The sequence below is a fragment of the Juglans regia genome, chromosome 5 (genome assembly GCF_001411555.2).
Source record: "Juglans regia cultivar Chandler chromosome 5, Walnut 2.0, whole genome shotgun sequence".
In the NCBI taxonomy this organism is placed as follows: domain Eukaryota; kingdom Viridiplantae; phylum Streptophyta; class Magnoliopsida; order Fagales; family Juglandaceae; genus Juglans; species Juglans regia.
The window spans coordinates 4,833,669-4,850,081 of NC_049905.1; the positions used below are offsets into that span (position 1 = coordinate 4,833,669).

Below are 16,413 nucleotides of genomic sequence, written 5' to 3' on the forward strand. Positions count from 1 at the left end.
GTTGAATGTAAAACAGTAACTCCTGCCCAAGGCTTCATTGAACACTCTCTCCTTCTCAAGAAATGAACGCTCCCATTTCATTAATAGACTTTTACCCAGCATTACTCAAATAAATTACATGTTTACCTATCGACCTATAACTAACAGAACTCAATATACAAGTTTCCTTTAAACTACCACCCAACTTACAATCATCTCTCAACTATTAATCTTGACAATTTCTCCTCAAACTATTAAAAAATTTCTTACAAAATATAATTAGTGTTACTCCATCCTTTGGTCTCCCACCACCATGTATAGATCATATCCCATAGATTTATATTGTTTAGTGTCTATATATAAATGATCTGATTTTGCAGTTGACAGGCACAGTTTTTTCTTCATGAACACCATGATAAGATTCACGTTTAACTATTATTATCCTTGCTCATAGCTTAATGCCCACTTTATCCCGTGGGATTGAGATCAAATCGATGATTCAAGTCTGTTTGGACGAACATTTAACTGACCTTTTGTCGTCTAGGCCTCTTCTGATAGTACAAAATCTTATCATGATCAAGACTCAAATAGAGGGTACCAATCTAGTCTTCCAACCCTTACCAGTTTTGCCAAGAAAAGGAGAAGAAAATTAATTTTAATAATCGGTATTTTTTAGCACATGAGCATATAAATCAAGTAATAATATATCATCATTTTCCGCCTAGGAAAACAGAATGTCTTTTGCATGTCACGTTGGCCGGGTAGCTCATTAGTCGATTCCCTAATTTCTGATGCAAATTGTCTCTCTAAATCAATGTTGTTGGTTTGTCCAAAATCACAAACTGAATCACATTGACAAGAGGTTCTAACAATCAGGGCACATCGAACCCAAATCTTGAAAGTATGGTAGGCTGATTTGCTCATTTTGACTTGGATTTTAATGGACTGTGATAGATGTCAAACACTAATAAAGACTGGTCTCTCCAAAAAATGCAGCAGAAGAGACTAAATTTCACTTTCATTGATTAGTTCCTTAAACTCTATAATTAAGTTTTGAGAACATAAAACACAAATAAGACAATGAAAAATTCATAGCAATGGCAATATCAATAGCAGTGAGCAGTTTCAAGTAATAGCTATTAAAGCGAAAGCCATGCAATTCAAGCCGAAAGATCTCATATTATCTGCCTGTCTCTGTGTCTCTGTCTATTTTGACTGTGTACATGTGTAAAACTTAACACGATTTATCACAAAATTTACATAACTGAAAAAGAAACAGAGACAGAGTACTAGGGCCTATTGCTGCAAATCAAGATCTGTATATATGCAAAAAGGCACATACCATCATAGCATAAATTACAACCGCATATCAGGATGACACTAATTTTTAGCAAGAGTAGATCCTCGATCGTTGACATCTTCAGTGTTTCCCGCTGGCGATAGCTCTTCTTGAACACAATTGACAAGTTTAAAAGTATTCTGGTCCAACTTTAGGGGATGCCTCCTCAAACTCTGCAAATCTTTAACGTTAACATATCTCTAATGGAAGTTGTCTCTTCCAGGATTAACATATATGAACAAGTGATGAATACCTCGGAAGGCCATAAGCAGTCTCGTGCTTTACGAGGAATGATATGAATATGAGTCTGAAATTTCCATATCATATAGAAATATTAGCATGACCATTTTCCTAGGTGTACTTTAAAGAAAAAGTCTCGCTTAAATAGTAAAAAAATCAGCATCCTCAGTGATAGGCACAACAGCGCCCTGTCGCATTCAGTTGCGAAGAGATACATAAAACTTCAACCTTTAACTGATGATAAATCATTACTTGACTATATATAAATAAATAAAATAAAATAAAATAAAAACAACAGTACTTACGTGAAATATTACTTGGCCAGCTTCTGCACCATTGTTAACCAACAAGTTGAACGAATCTGTATGGAAAACTCCCAGTTAAGTTTTCACAGGGTTACAATATTCATACAAATAGTATAAACAGTTAATTATTGACATTATGCTTCTGTGCCTTTACTAACAAGTAGAATGAATCTGCATGAAAAACTTACAGAAAAGTTTCTTAGAGATACAATATTCCTCTTACAGTTACATTTGCAGTGCATTGGAGTGATCCAGCATCATTTACAGTTTGACTTTTTGAATCCAGAGGAAGGGCAAAGGTGTCCGCTCCCCCAAAACCCAGAAAGTCATTTTTTTTTTTTTTTTTTTTTGTGGAAGCAAGTTGCTTGAATGTTAGTAAGTGGTTTAAAACTTTATACTTGTCAACATTCGATGAAATTATAGATTGGCTCTCTACTGTCTAATATATTGCCATGAACTTTTAAAGAGTGCTAGAGAAATATTCAATAGATCTTGGATAGCCCACTCAATTTTTAGCACAAACTCTCCATCAATGAGCATTGTACATGATGTCTGCACTCACTTTGAATAGCTATTCAGTTGCTTTATTGAGTTCCCACCATAATTACATCGTTTTAGAGAGGTAAATCCAAAGTAGAGGACCACTTTTACAAGGTTTGTGTCAGTAAATGTAAGCAGTACCAAAGTGTAAAATTGCACAAACAATGCTTTAGAGACTACTTCCTATAGGTGGTGTTACATATAACTTCCTGGATTATATCATTCAGGCCATCGAAGTGAATTGTTAGCTCTCCCCTTTCAATAGGGAAGGGCCAGGTTTGGGCAGGGGAACCATCCTTTGGAGTTGGATTTTTGCAACAATTACAAAAAGTAACAAATAAATAAACTAAAAGGATCTTATGACACATACATAAAACCCAAGAGATAGATATATGAACTACATCTGGTGTCAAATTGAATGGAGCACCCTATGGTGTAGGACATATCGAGTGTTTGGATCTTTATAATTTTAGCGTTTAGCTTTTTCTGTTTTAATTTTATGCTTCTCTTGTACCAGGCTTTTTAACAGGTTTCTATCTGGTACTTTTTTATTACATATGCTCTTCTGATTTGAAAATTTTCTTTTAATGGTATTATAAGAGTTTGGGCAACTATCCACAGAAATGTACAGCTGTTATACATAACATCTGCATTCCTTTTTCTTTTCCCCCCTATAGATGAAAAATGGCTAATTGAAGGGGCCAGAGACCTATATAATGGGTTGAGAAGCCAATAAGATTAGTAAATCCTTATAGGTATACTTTATTCCAATAATGTTGTTTCTCATGTATCATAGTAATGCCCTCTCACAAGAGCAAACATTAAAGAAACTAATAGAATTGTTGAATCTAACATGAGTGAACAACACATGGCACTCAAGGAGTTTTTCGTTTTTTTTTTTTTTTTTTTTATAGTTAATAAGAGAAATTTTACTCCAACACATGGCACTCAAGGAATTTAATCGTAGTATTTCCCTTTTTGCGTCATGCAAGTTTTTAGCATTTTTTTTACAAGCAAACTAATCAGTGGAAAAGTTATACTAGTGATTAAAATCATTCTTTACTAGCGTGATTCTATTTTGAAGTTCTTTATGTTTGACTTTTCAAGAGAAGAACATGAAAGTTCTATTGTTTTTAAGTGAACAGCTTATAATATGAGTACATGATTAATAGAGATCATATATATGGATTTCTTCATGGCTTCATTTAATAATAAATCTTTCCAAACCAAAATAGATGGGTCATATTTGGAGTTAGGTCATGGGCCTAAAAGATTTATAGACAGTCAACCTGATGGGCCAAAACATAGCAACCACCAACCATTTCTAATGAACAATCAAATTCACATAGGCTGGGGGTACTCCAAGCAGCAAAAGCATTATAGAAAACATTATAGAAAAGTAATCATGTAGGTGACAGTTCATCTTTGGATCAATGAAAAAAATAATACATTAATAGTAATAGCAGTGAAATATAAATACACACCACAACCGGTAGCTTTCATTATTGCACTGCTGATAAATGGCACTTTCGAACACATTGCAGCTATCACCTGCACATAAGTTAACCAGGAGACATACAAGAAGAATTTCAACTTGGACTCCCCCCACCCCAAACACACGCACAGGGAGATATATTTATGTCTATATATGAGACAAATTTGGGTAGAGCCGTACTGTTTGTGTAACGCATTAATAGATTTCTCAAGCAACTTCAGCAAGTAAATGTGCAAAAATTGAGAGTTGAAACCTACCAAGAGGGTCAAGCTCCAAACTAACAATTGTCAACCTCCTCTCAACAAAAGTATGGTTCTTAATTAACTTTACAAAGGTAAGCAGACATGCATCATAGTAAAAATCCCCACACATTTCAGTGTATTCAAGTAACTGAGTGATTGATCATCAACAAGTACCTACCCAAAAGGGGAGAGAGGAGAGGACGAGGGCGATGTGGATCATATTAGAACTTTGTTGAGACTATAGTAAAAATATAATCTATGTACGAGCTTCTTTCTTTAGCAACTATCTAAACCATGAAACTGGAGGTGAAGTATGCATATCTTCACAGTGATTTTGGTAAAAAAGGCAGATTGGAAACTTTGAAAGTTCTGTTACAGACTCAGGTCATCACCTCCTGTATCATTGTGACAAGAAATCCAGCATATCTGATTTTGGTTTGCCAGAACTTTAATAATCATTATTACTATTAAAAATTTCTTAGAGGAACCATGAATTATATAATCTCTCCAAATCTGAAAAGGTAAAGGTAAAGTAGGTGAAAAGCATCATAAATAAGAAATGCTGTGAAACAAACTCAGAGGCCAGCTGCATGTTGATGCTTCTTATGTAAACTGGCTGTGAAGGGCCTTCTTTTATATTTTTTGTTCCTTAATGTAGTTACATTATGGTTGTGTAGTAAGCAGAAGCTGATATATGATAACCTCCTGTTATATTATTCACATTTTTTCCTACCAACTACACAATCCTAAATAGAGTTTCCACATGCTCATGTCTCACAACCAAACTGCACTAATTGTTGGTCAAATAAGGTTCACCAAACTTGTAATTTTGGCTTCAATTTTTTGGGGGGTTTTTAACCCTTGATTTGCAACTGTGATTACAAATACTGTGTTTTGGAATATATGTCAGAAAGATTAGCCATGTACACGATCAAATGTGAAAATGTTCTGTAGGAAGGCACAGTGGAAACATTGTGTTACGGATATCTACTATACACAATTCGGGAAGGTGTTATACAAATAATGCAAACTGGTTGTACCATGTACTTAATAAAAACTCTAGATCATTCATGACAACACTTTATACATAATGCAGACAGATTGTATCCATATATGCTTATTACAACATGATTAACGGCACATTGGCTTAATACAAACCGAAAGCTTCCATTGAGAATTACTTACATGTGGTGGAGTAGCTTTTAAGGAGCAGAAATGAGATTTTGGAATGATAAGAGAATGCCTGGGGAACAAAGAAAACATGAAAATGCAATAAATAAAAAAAGAATGATGTCAAAACTCAAGGACAATGCAAATCTTTGGCTTTAAAAATTTGGCAATAAGAATACTTTTGAATCCAGGTACCTAGGAATTGCAGAAACTTCAACATACCTTTCCTATACTAATATTATTATGTATCTGATATGGATATATATATATATATATAAACAACAAAATAAAGTGTGATATGGCACACTGTTTTGGGCATAATTTTTATTTTTTGACAATCAATACTTAGCATCCTTTTCCCACAATTTCAAGTAGGTATCCTCCACCATTATATTTCCTATTTCTCGAGGGAAAACCAGTGTTGTCATCTCTTGCGAGCTTAAGAAGAGGTTATATGCTTATATGATGCTAGGTTTGTCCACAGAGTTTCTAGCAACCAAAAATATCTGAGAACTAAATAAAATGTTAAATTTGATAAGGTATCCAACAAAAGTTTTTAGACCAAATAAGCATCTTAACCTTGCAACCATACCAAGTGGGTCTTTATGTACTTAACAATGTAAAAGGGTCAATTTTCAGCCATCTAGAGGTTGATTCTCCTAATAATCTAGTTAGTTCTAAAGCTCTACTTTAATCTCCAGATAGGAATATTAGTAGACATTATAATTATGTGCTTTGCATTATGGTATATTTACTTTTAGAAGTTCAGATTTTTCCTTAGAAAAAAAAATAAAGGCCAGTGGGCATATGAGTTAAACAATAAAATGCAGTAATCTCCCATCTTTCTAAGCCTCAATCCTTTTTATGTATTTTATTTTTTGTTTTTTATTTTTAGGACAGGGAACCTTGGAGACTGTGCAAACACATCATGTCTTTTGCCCAGTTAAATCCAGGACCAATGTAACGCACCCAAATCACACCGATTAGGTAAATCATTGACTTTTCACTATTAGGGCGTGGCCCCTAGAAATTTCTCACATTACTTATAAAAAAAAATTTACTTACACCCAAGGAATCGAACCTAAAACCTCGATCCTAGTTATAACACCAAAAACTTTTACTGGCTAAGCTAGCTGAAACCTTCTTATAATTACACTTTTCCAAAAACAAGTTTCTTTGGACTTTGGTCCATAGAGTTCCTTTATTGGCTAGAGATTTTCTAAGCCATTCAGAAAGTCCCATTTTACATAGTTATTAAGCAGTATTAGAGCAAATGTATTATAGAAGTTGGACCAATTTTATTTTTATTCCACTTGCTAAGACAATGACCCCACTTAACCTAAACTGCTAACCCAACATAAGCATCTGGCAAAAACCTTGCCCTGTATCTCAAAGTTTTAAAATTGATTCGCATGTTCACCTTATGTCAAAAAATAATGTCAGCTAGGACCACTTACACAAGAAGTGTCTCAAATGGATTAGTTAATTACCAAATTTTAAACAATGTGGCATATATTGGGTGGAAGCAGGAAACTCTATAACTTGGGTCAATTGATAACCGTTGAGATTAAAAAAAAAAATTATCATGGTTTAAATCAAAACGTATAATCATAGAAAACCTTCTCCAAGCTATCTGTAGGAACAAAAGTTACTTTGCATTGAATATTAAAACAGTCAGGATTGAAGAGACAGCATAAGTGCTAGCATGGTATACATATTGAGTATACTTAGAGATTTACTTTAAGATCTCCATTAGGTAGCGCATAGGGAAAAAGTGAAACTCTACAGCAATATCCCTAAGAGTTACTTCATGATTAAAACAGTATGGCATTGGTATGTATGCTCATAAAAGTATGTGGACTAAGTTGAGGGGTGAACATTAAACCACGGTGAACCCCAAAGTAGCACGAAACACACCTAGCAATAGAATGATTAATTGAACCTTGGATGCATGATACCTTACCCATGACTCAGAGGACTTGTATCCAATATGCATAGGCACGCATCATCTTCATAGAGCTGTGAGAATCAAATTCAACAAAGTAACAAAAAGTGGAACCAAAGTGAATAGAGAATGTATTTTCACATCATAACATGTTATGAAGAGACACCTTCAGTTCATGCTGAGCACAAGATTAGGTCTTGAGTCACGTCCGCAGGCTATACTAGTTTTAGCAACTACAAGTGCTTGAAGCATCAAAAGTCAAGAAACTTGCCAACTTTTCCAAACGTTTGGTGTTCTTTAGAAAACTCTGATTAAGCATATTAAAATTCCTGTAGGGGACTTAGGGTTCAAAATCTTATTCTTCCCCGCTTCACAAGAAAAACTTCTAAGTAATAATAGTTAGCGGTTTCCCAGCAAATAATCAACAATATTTTCTCAAAATGCAGAAAAACGTAAGAGGATTTCACAATGACGAGATCACAGTGAATTTTTCACGCAGATAAACAAAGATAGTAATTAATGATCCAATGACTATGGCAAAAAAATTTGACCACTTGAAAAAAATGTTAAAAAAATGGTCCACAATGCTTAGAGATACTACCAGGAGACTCTTAAGTAACAAAAATAATAAGTAGGCAAATGTTTGGTAACTAGGAAAACGTTGGACAAGGAAAATACATATATGCGCACGACAAACAGATATTCAGTTTGTGTGTGTTTTATATTTACACATTAAATTTCAATTACCAAATTGTCTTCTCAACTTAGCTCTCTGCATACAAGCTCTCCAAATTGCGAAACCCAAATCACGAAAAACCGTGAAAATAGCATTTCAATTTTCTTCCACTCTTCATGAATTTTCTCAGCATCCAAACGAAAAGGATCAAATAAGCCGAATTACCTTGAGAGCTGGTGATTTACCGCACACAATCTTGCAGAAAACGCAGTCGTTTTGCTGAACCTTCTTCTGTGAATCACGCAACCGCTTAGTCTCATCCGAATCAGAAGCGCAATCGGAAAAGGAGAGGGTTGAAAAAAGTGGGATGCGAGTCCGACCCCGAGGCTGACTGGAACCGAGAGGGCAGATATGGGAAGAGAGAATGGCGAGCCTCCGTGCCTCCATGTCAAGCGAAACCGAACCTTCTGACAGAATCACTGGCTGTGGATGTGGCTATGCCCATGATTTCCAGAACTTTCTAAAGTGAGATTCTGATCTGAGAAGGCAGAGAAACAAACCAAAACCGTGGGTTTTTCCTCCTTTCTGTTCGAGTATTCAGTAATTTCTTGAGAGGATGGAGGTTTAGCGTGGCCGTGGTGGCGCTGTGGTCGAGATAGGGGGCGTTTGGTTAGCCCTGCTTTGCTTTATTATCCATACGACACACGTCGTATAAATAAAGCAAGTTTGCCGCTACGTATAGTCCCGTTCGGAGGACTCCTTTGCAAGACTACGTTCGTTTGCACGTGTGTAGCATGCAAATGACTAAACTACCCCTAGTTCATATTTCAGAAACAAACAGCGAAAATTACGGAAAATCGAAAGCCCTGTCATCAGTCTCTGTCCTCTGCCCATCGACGGCCTCCTCCACCATCGACGGAGTTGCATACTCCACTATCTATCGCCGGCCTTCTCCACCTTTGACGGAGTCGCAATGGTCTTGTCCTCTACTGTCCATCGACAGAGCACCTAAGTGGGTCTAAGTGGGTAATGGCAAGAATAAAGCAACTGCAATTCACATATTAGGAAATATGCGGTCTGAGTGGGTAAGTTCTTCTATACTACCTATAATAAATGCAGCCAATTCACCTTTTCGGATCATTCTGATCAACTTTGAAGCTTTAGTGGAAGCAAGAATTTATTAATTCATAAGAAAGACAAGAACGTCGATTGAATAAAAAAGAGAGGGAATATCCACTACGGCCATATCTGTGGCGGTGAGCTTTGTTAGAATGTACACAGCAGCAGCAGACATCAGCAATGCAAGACACGGCCCTTCACAGCTCAGCTGTACCTCATCAGCAGAATGTGGAATCAAGAGAAGTTTCTAGATTAAATCCAAATGGATGAGCTGTCATTCTGTTATGATTTTCTGTACTAAAAGTTTGTTAGGATCAGATTCTTTTATTCCTTTTTGCAATGTATATATATACATGCGTCATTGTACGAGATACAACAATTTTTCATAATATACACAGAAGCATTTTCTGCATCTTCTTCCTCTGCTTCATTTGCTCTATTATTTTTCTGCTTTTATCAAAACCGACATGGTATCAGAGCTATAATGGCTTCAGACGATACAAACCCTCCACTCAACACCAATCCTAAAGATCCTTCCAGCCCATACTTCCTCAACATAAATGATGGTCCTGCAACCTTACTCACAAACCACCTTCTCACTGCCGAGAACTACCATTCATGGGCTCGCACCATTCGTCGCTCCCTTCGAATCAAGAAGAAATTAGGGTTCATTGATGGAACCCTCCGTGAACCCACCTCTCCAAATAAACTGTTGGAACCATGGCTTGAATGTAATGACATGGTTGTGACTTGGCTCCAAAATGCTATGTCCCTTGAAATTAAGAATAGTGTTGTGTATGTTGAAATAGCTCATGCCCTATAGCTTGAGTTGGAGCAACGCTTTGCACAAAATAATGGACCTAGAATTTATGAATTGAAACAGTCCATTCACTCTCTTACTCAAGGAGATGATTCAGTCATCCTCTATTTTTCAAAATTGAAGGGTTTACTTGATGAACTTGTTAATTTTGAATCCATCCCTTCTTGTACTTGTGGAGCCATGAAAGATGTTCTTGCAAACCAGCAGCGTGATTGGATGATGAAGTTCCTGATGGGACTCCATGATTCTTTCACCAACATCAAAGCCCAAGTTATTCTGATCAAACCAACACCCAGCTTGAGTGAAGTTTACGCTTTTGTTCAACAAGAAGAAAAGCGTAAACAAATCTCAGATAATTCCAATTTGAATAATGCACTTGCTTTAGCCTCAAGGACTCATTTCTCAAATACTCGAGATCCTCCAAAATATTTTGGTTCCCAAAAGAGAGACAAACCCTTCTGTAGTCATTGCAAAATTCCTGGCCACTCTTTCGATAAATGTTTCAAAGCTAATCCACATCTTGAGAAACCTGTTTGTACCCACTGCAATCTTGTTGGCCACACTATTGAAAGATGCTATAAACTTCATGGCTATCCACCTGGCCACAAGCTCTCCAATGGAACCAAAGGATCTGACTCATTTGCAAACCAAGTCAGCCTCTCACAACTAGATCAGATCAGTGAACCTCCTCAGAATGTTCTCACTAAAGAACAATATCAACATCTTGTAGTTTTGCTTCAATCACAAACTTCACAACCTGCTGCTAATCAAGTTCAGAACATCAACACACCATCTTGTCCCTCAACATCCACCATGACTGGTAACACTTCTTGTTTTTCAGTTTTTAATCATGCAAGTTCTACCACCATCCCTTGGATTATAGACACAGGTGCAACTGATCATATGATCTGTTGCACCTCCATCTATACATCCCCACCCCTCAAAGTATCTTTTACAGTAAAGTTACCAAACGGTAACCAAGCCAAAGTGACACATAAAGGCACTGTCCAACTCAGTGATACTATCATCCTCAAGGAAGTCTTGTGCATTCCATCCTTCATTTTTAACCTTCTTTCAGCTCAAAAACTTACTCAATAATTTCTTGTTGTTTTATTTTTTTTACTAATGAGTGTTTTGTGCAGGACCTTTCCTCTTGGAGCACGATTGGGAAGGGTGAAACTCACAATGACTTATATCATCTCACCTTGACAGCAACACCTGCAACAGCCCTTGCTACTACTTTTAATGCTTTATCTTGTAACAAATCTTTCTTTTCTGCTTCTGTTTCTCATCCTCAAAATGATCATAATTTATGGCATTTTAGGATGGGTCACCTATCTGATTCTCGACTATCATTGTTACAAAAAGACTTACCACATCTGAATTTTTTCAATGCAAATGTGCCTTGTTCTGTTTGTCATCTCTCTAAACATCATAAACTCCATTTTCCAGTTAGTGACACTCGAGCACAGAAACCTTTTGACATCATTCATTGTGACATATGGGGGCCTTGTTCCCAAACAGCATATGATAGCTCAAAATATTTTCTAACAATTGTTGATGACTTTTCACGAGCAACTTGGCTATATTTAATGCATAACAAGTCTCAAACCAGAATTTTTCTAAAATCCTTTTGTTCCCTTGTAGAGACTCAGTTTCAAACAAAAATTAAAGTCATTCGATCCGACAATAGAGCTGAATTTGCCATGACAGAATTCTATATGGACAAAGGAATCATCCATCAAAGAAGTTGTGTTGAAAGCCCCCAACAAAATGGGGTTGTAGAACGCAAACACCAACATATACTAAATGTTGCCCGTGCCTTAAAATTTCAATCTGGAATCCCTATTTCATATTGGAATGACTGTGTGATGACTGCCACTTATCTTATTAACCGAACCCCATCTCCCAATTTACAAAATCAAACACCATATCAACTTCTCTTCAACACCAAACCAACCTATACTCAATTGAAAATTTTTGGTTGCCTATGCCATGCCTCCACCTTAAAACACAATCGCCAAAAATTTGATTCACGTGCTCGAAAATCTCTCTTGCTGGGATATCCCTTTGGAATCAAAGGATACAAATTACTAGACTTAGAAACTCATTCCATTTTTCACTCAAGAGATGTAATTTTTTATGAGCATATTTTTCCATATAAAAATCAGCACTCCATTCAAACTTCTCTTACACCTCCATCAACACACTCTCAATCATTTCCTTTACTTGGTTCCGATACTACATCTTCACCAAACAACAATTCACCAAAACTGCTACCAGCAGCAGCAGACATCACTTCACCACATATCCCTTCATCACCTCAACCACTAGCACATACACCACTTTCATCATCCACTAATTCCCATCTCCCAATGGACATTTCTTCATGCATTCAGCCTCCTCCTCGTCGATCAAATAGACCAAAGAAACAACCATCTTACCTGCAGGATTACTAATGTCAACAAGCCAATGTGACTTCTCCTTCACTATCCAGCTTCAAGCCTAAGGGTAATTCACATAACACTTGTTTTTACCCTTTATCTTCAGTTTTATCGCATGATAAATTGTCACCAACACATGCTGCATTTGCCACCTCCATCCTTAGACATTCTGAACCGTCTTCTTATACCCAAGCTGTGAAGTTTGTGGAATGGCGCAAAGCTATGGATACTAAAATTAGTGCTTTAGAGATGAACAATACTTGGGACATTGTTGATCTACCTGTTGGAAAAATGGCTATTGGTTCTAAATGGATTTACCGAATCAAATATCACTCAAATGGGACTGTGGAGAGACACAAGGCACGGTTAGTTGCCAAAGGATACACTCAACAAGAGGGACTTGACTACCATGAAACTTTTTCCCCGGTTGCAAAACTTGTGACAGTCAAAACCTTTCTAGCTATTGCTGCCATCAAAGGGTGGAATCTCCATCAATTTGATGTCAACAACGCTTTTCTACATGGGGACTTAAAAGAAGAAGTCTATATGAAAATGCCTCCTGGATATTTGGTTCAAGGCCAAAACAAAGTTTGCAAATTAAAGAAAAGTTTATATGGCCTTAAACAAGCTTCTCGACAATGGTATGCCAAATTTTCCTCATCTTTGATTAACTTCGGTTTCACTCAATCACGGGCTGATTACAGTCTCTTTACAAAAGGAATTGGCAACTTTTTTATAGCATTGCTTGTATATGTTGATGATATTGTTGTGGCTTCTAATGATCTTCAAGAAGTTTCAGCACTCAAGAGTTTCTTGGATACCAAATTCAAAATTAAAGATCTCGGGTCCCTCAAGTATTTCCTAGGCTTGGAAGTGGCTCGAAACTCTACTGGGATCCAAGTATGCCAACGCATATATGCCTTGGACATTTTGCATGATTCTAGTTTGCTTGCTTGCAAACCTAGTTTGATTCCTATGGATCCAAATCTCAAACTTTCCAAAGCTGAAAGGAAGTTACTTCATGATCCAGCTGAGTATAGAAGATTGGTTGGAAAACTTCTCTATCTAACCATAACTCGACCTGATTTATCATACTCAGTGAATTTACTCAGCCAATATATGGCAGCACCTCGTGTTCCTCATCTTCAAGCTGCATACAAAGTACTAAGATATGTCAAGAAATCTCCAAGTCAAGGCTTATTCTTTGCTGCTTCATCATCTTGCCAAATCACTGCCTATTGTGATTCGGATTGGGCATCTTGCCCAGATACAAGGAGGTCCACTACTGGTTATTGTGTGTTTCTTGGCAAGTCACTCATATCCTGGAAATCGAAGAAACAAACAACCATTTCACGAAGTTCAGCTGAAGCAGAATATCGATCAATGGCAGCCACATCATGTGAGATTGTCTGGATAAAATACCTTCTTGCTGATCTTACAATCTCTCACACCCAACCTGTTGTTCTTCATTCTGATAGCAAATATGCCTTACATATTGCAGCCAATCCCATTTTCCACAAAAGAACCAAACATATAGAATTAGATTGTCATCTAATTCGTGATAAAATTCAAGAAGGCATCATCTCTACTGCCTATACTCCTTCCAATTCTCAGATAGCCGATATTCTCACAAAGTCCCTTCATTCTCCATTGTTCAATTCCCTTTTACTCAAGATGGGAGTTATTGATATACACTCTCCATCTTGCGGGGGGATGTTAGAATGTACACAGCAGCAGCAGACATCAGCAATGCAAGACACGGCCCTTCACAGCTCAGTTGTACCTCATCAGCAGAATGTGGAATCAAGAGAAGTTTCTAGATTAAATCCAAATGGATGAACTGTCATTCTGTTATGATTTTCTGTACTAAAAGTTTGTTAGGATCAGATTCTTTTATTCCTTTTTGCAATGTATATATATACATGCATCATTGTACGAGATACAACAATTTTTCATAATATACACAAGCATTTTTTGCATCTTTTTCCTCTGCTTCATTTGCTCTGTTATTTTTCTGCTTTTATCAAAACCGACAAGCTTAGAAAGCTTAGAGAAGCCGAAGAAGTGCGAGCGCAGATGCCAAGACTCGTTATGGCCATATCTACTACCTTTTTCCTATCTCGGCTTGCTCCTGCAATACCAGAGAGAGAGAGAGAGAGAGAGAGAGAGAGTCCTCAGTATAGGGCTGAGCAAGGGGAACTTGATTTGAGAACGAGATATTGACTTGGGCTGAGGAAGGGGATGAGGCAGGCACTTTTTCACTTAAATCTAACGATTCGTTTTGAAAACACGTAGGGCATGTGCACGCAGTCCTCGAAAAGAGTCTGCAAATAGAATTTTGCTTATTTTAAAGTGAAGAGAGTTTTGTGTTGTCTTTCGATCATCAGCCGACGGGTTTTGCTGGCCGGTCCAGAGTTCCGGTGTCCAATATAGTTTTGATAAGCAAGTATTACGCAATTAGATGAGTAATGATATATATAAATTCTTTTATTAGAAAATTTTATACACTGCGTTATCATTTTACTTTTATCTCATTATATAGGATGTTACACATTTACGACATTAAATGATCTTTTATTAAATGATCTTTTATTATTCAATGACAATAAATATGTCATATATTATATAATGCAATAAAAATGTGATGACAGTGTGGTGTGTTGTTATTTTTTAATATGATAGTATTAGTTAGCAATCCATCTATTTCTTAGTTTCGTTTGAATTTTTTATTTTATTGTAATTTTTTATATTATTATTGTGTATTTTCTATCATGATGTATAACATTACTTTTTTTTATACAATTATGCTTTTAAGTTGATGGCATTATGTAAAACGATATTTTTTTTTATAAGTTTTTTTATAAAAACATCTATAATATAAAATAAAATTGTATAGAGAATTATAATAATAATTGTATAATCATTTTTCTAACTAAAAAGAGTTACAGTGCTGTTAAATTAAATATAGACTAGAGAGGTTCATCTTTGTCACTACTAAAGGGTAATAAACATTGTGGAATGGTGACAAGGGGTACGCATTTGAATATAGTTGTGCAATATTATGCATATATTAATTTTGAAATCGATTTATTTTCTTGTCACTCCAATTCTAAAAATTGTTTAAAAAAGAATTGATATCCATCAATGCCGAATAGATCTTCCAATGAAATGAACCCAATGGGAGTCTCCTTTTGATACGATGTATTTTAATCCCCCAAGCTTGAGCTTATATAAGAGCTAATTTAGGCTTCATTTGGTTATATAGATGAAATAATATTAGAAATTTATGAATAATAATGAGATAATTTGTGAATAATAATAAAATTATTTGAGTTAAGATATTTTATAGAGTTTTGAAAAATGATATAGAAAAGTTAAATAAAAATATTATAAAGTTACAATATTGTTAAAATATAATTGTTTAATATAATTTTTATTTTGAGATTTGAAAAAATTGAATTATTTTTTATGTTTTATTTGAAAGTTTGAAAAAATTATAATGATTAGATAAAAAAGTTGAAAATTTAAAATTTAAAATAATTTGTATTTAAATGGTGTTTCAATGTTGAGATGAGATAGAATGAGATGAGATGAAATGGATTGAGATCATTTATTGAGTCCTTTAGAGGAATGAGATGATATGATAATTTTATGAATAGTAGTAAGATGATTTGTAAATAGTGATGATATGCTTTGAGTTAAGTATATTTTAGGTTTTGGAAAATGAGAGAAAATGTTGTAATGATTATAAAGTTGTTAAGTATTCATTTGAAAGTATTTGTATTTGAGTGACGTTTGGGAAAGAGATAGGATAAGATGAAAATTTTGAGATAGAAACTTTTTCCAAACAAGCAGCTGTATCAAAGAAGATCTAATTCATTTTTCCCACTCTAAATTCTCAAATTTGAATATAAAATTTTAGAGATTTAAATCATTTTTCCTTTGAAAGAATAACTACCTAAATCATTAAAAAAAACAATCAAACTCCAATAAAATTATAGTGTGAACATCAGTGTAAAATAAGAATAACAAAATATACCACATAAGTTTAGCTATTTATTTCAATGAAAAATAATCATCAATTCTGCTTAGTCTGCCA

The 16,413-nt window shown here is 35.5% G+C and overlaps 1 protein-coding gene across 1 annotated transcript; it reads right to left on the minus strand.

Moving 5' to 3' along the window:
* Window positions 1-1,102: 1,102 nt before the first annotated feature.
* LOC108996232 (adenylylsulfatase HINT3-like) lies at window positions 1,103-8,633 on the minus strand. The gene is made up of 7 exons (XM_018972004.2): window positions 8,157-8,633; window positions 7,274-7,329; window positions 5,326-5,383; window positions 3,888-3,954; window positions 1,864-1,919; window positions 1,572-1,625; window positions 1,103-1,491 (listed from the first exon to the last, which is right to left on the minus strand). Exons 1-7 carry the CDS (start codon window positions 8,376-8,378, stop codon window positions 1,360-1,362), a joined length of 645 nt encoding a protein of 214 aa, XP_018827549.1. The 5' UTR covers window positions 8,379-8,633; the 3' UTR covers window positions 1,103-1,359.
* Window positions 8,634-16,413: the final 7,780 nt, after the last annotated feature.

What these genes read in the sequence shown, in the direction of transcription:
- LOC108996232 (XM_018972004.2), bottom strand. Translation starts at nt 8,378, where the DNA reads ATGGAGGCACGGAGGCTCGCCATTCTCTCTTCCCATATCTGCCCTCTC. An exon ending in CTGGCCAAGTAATATTTCAC is followed by an intron (nt 1,626 to 1,863) that starts GTAAGTACTGTT and finishes TGGAAATTTCAG; the next exon opens with ACTCATATTCATATCATTCC. An exon ending in ACTGCTTATGGCCTTCCGAG is followed by an intron (nt 1,492 to 1,571) that starts GTATTCATCACT and finishes AAAGATTTGCAG; the next exon opens with AGTTTGAGGAGGCATCCCCT.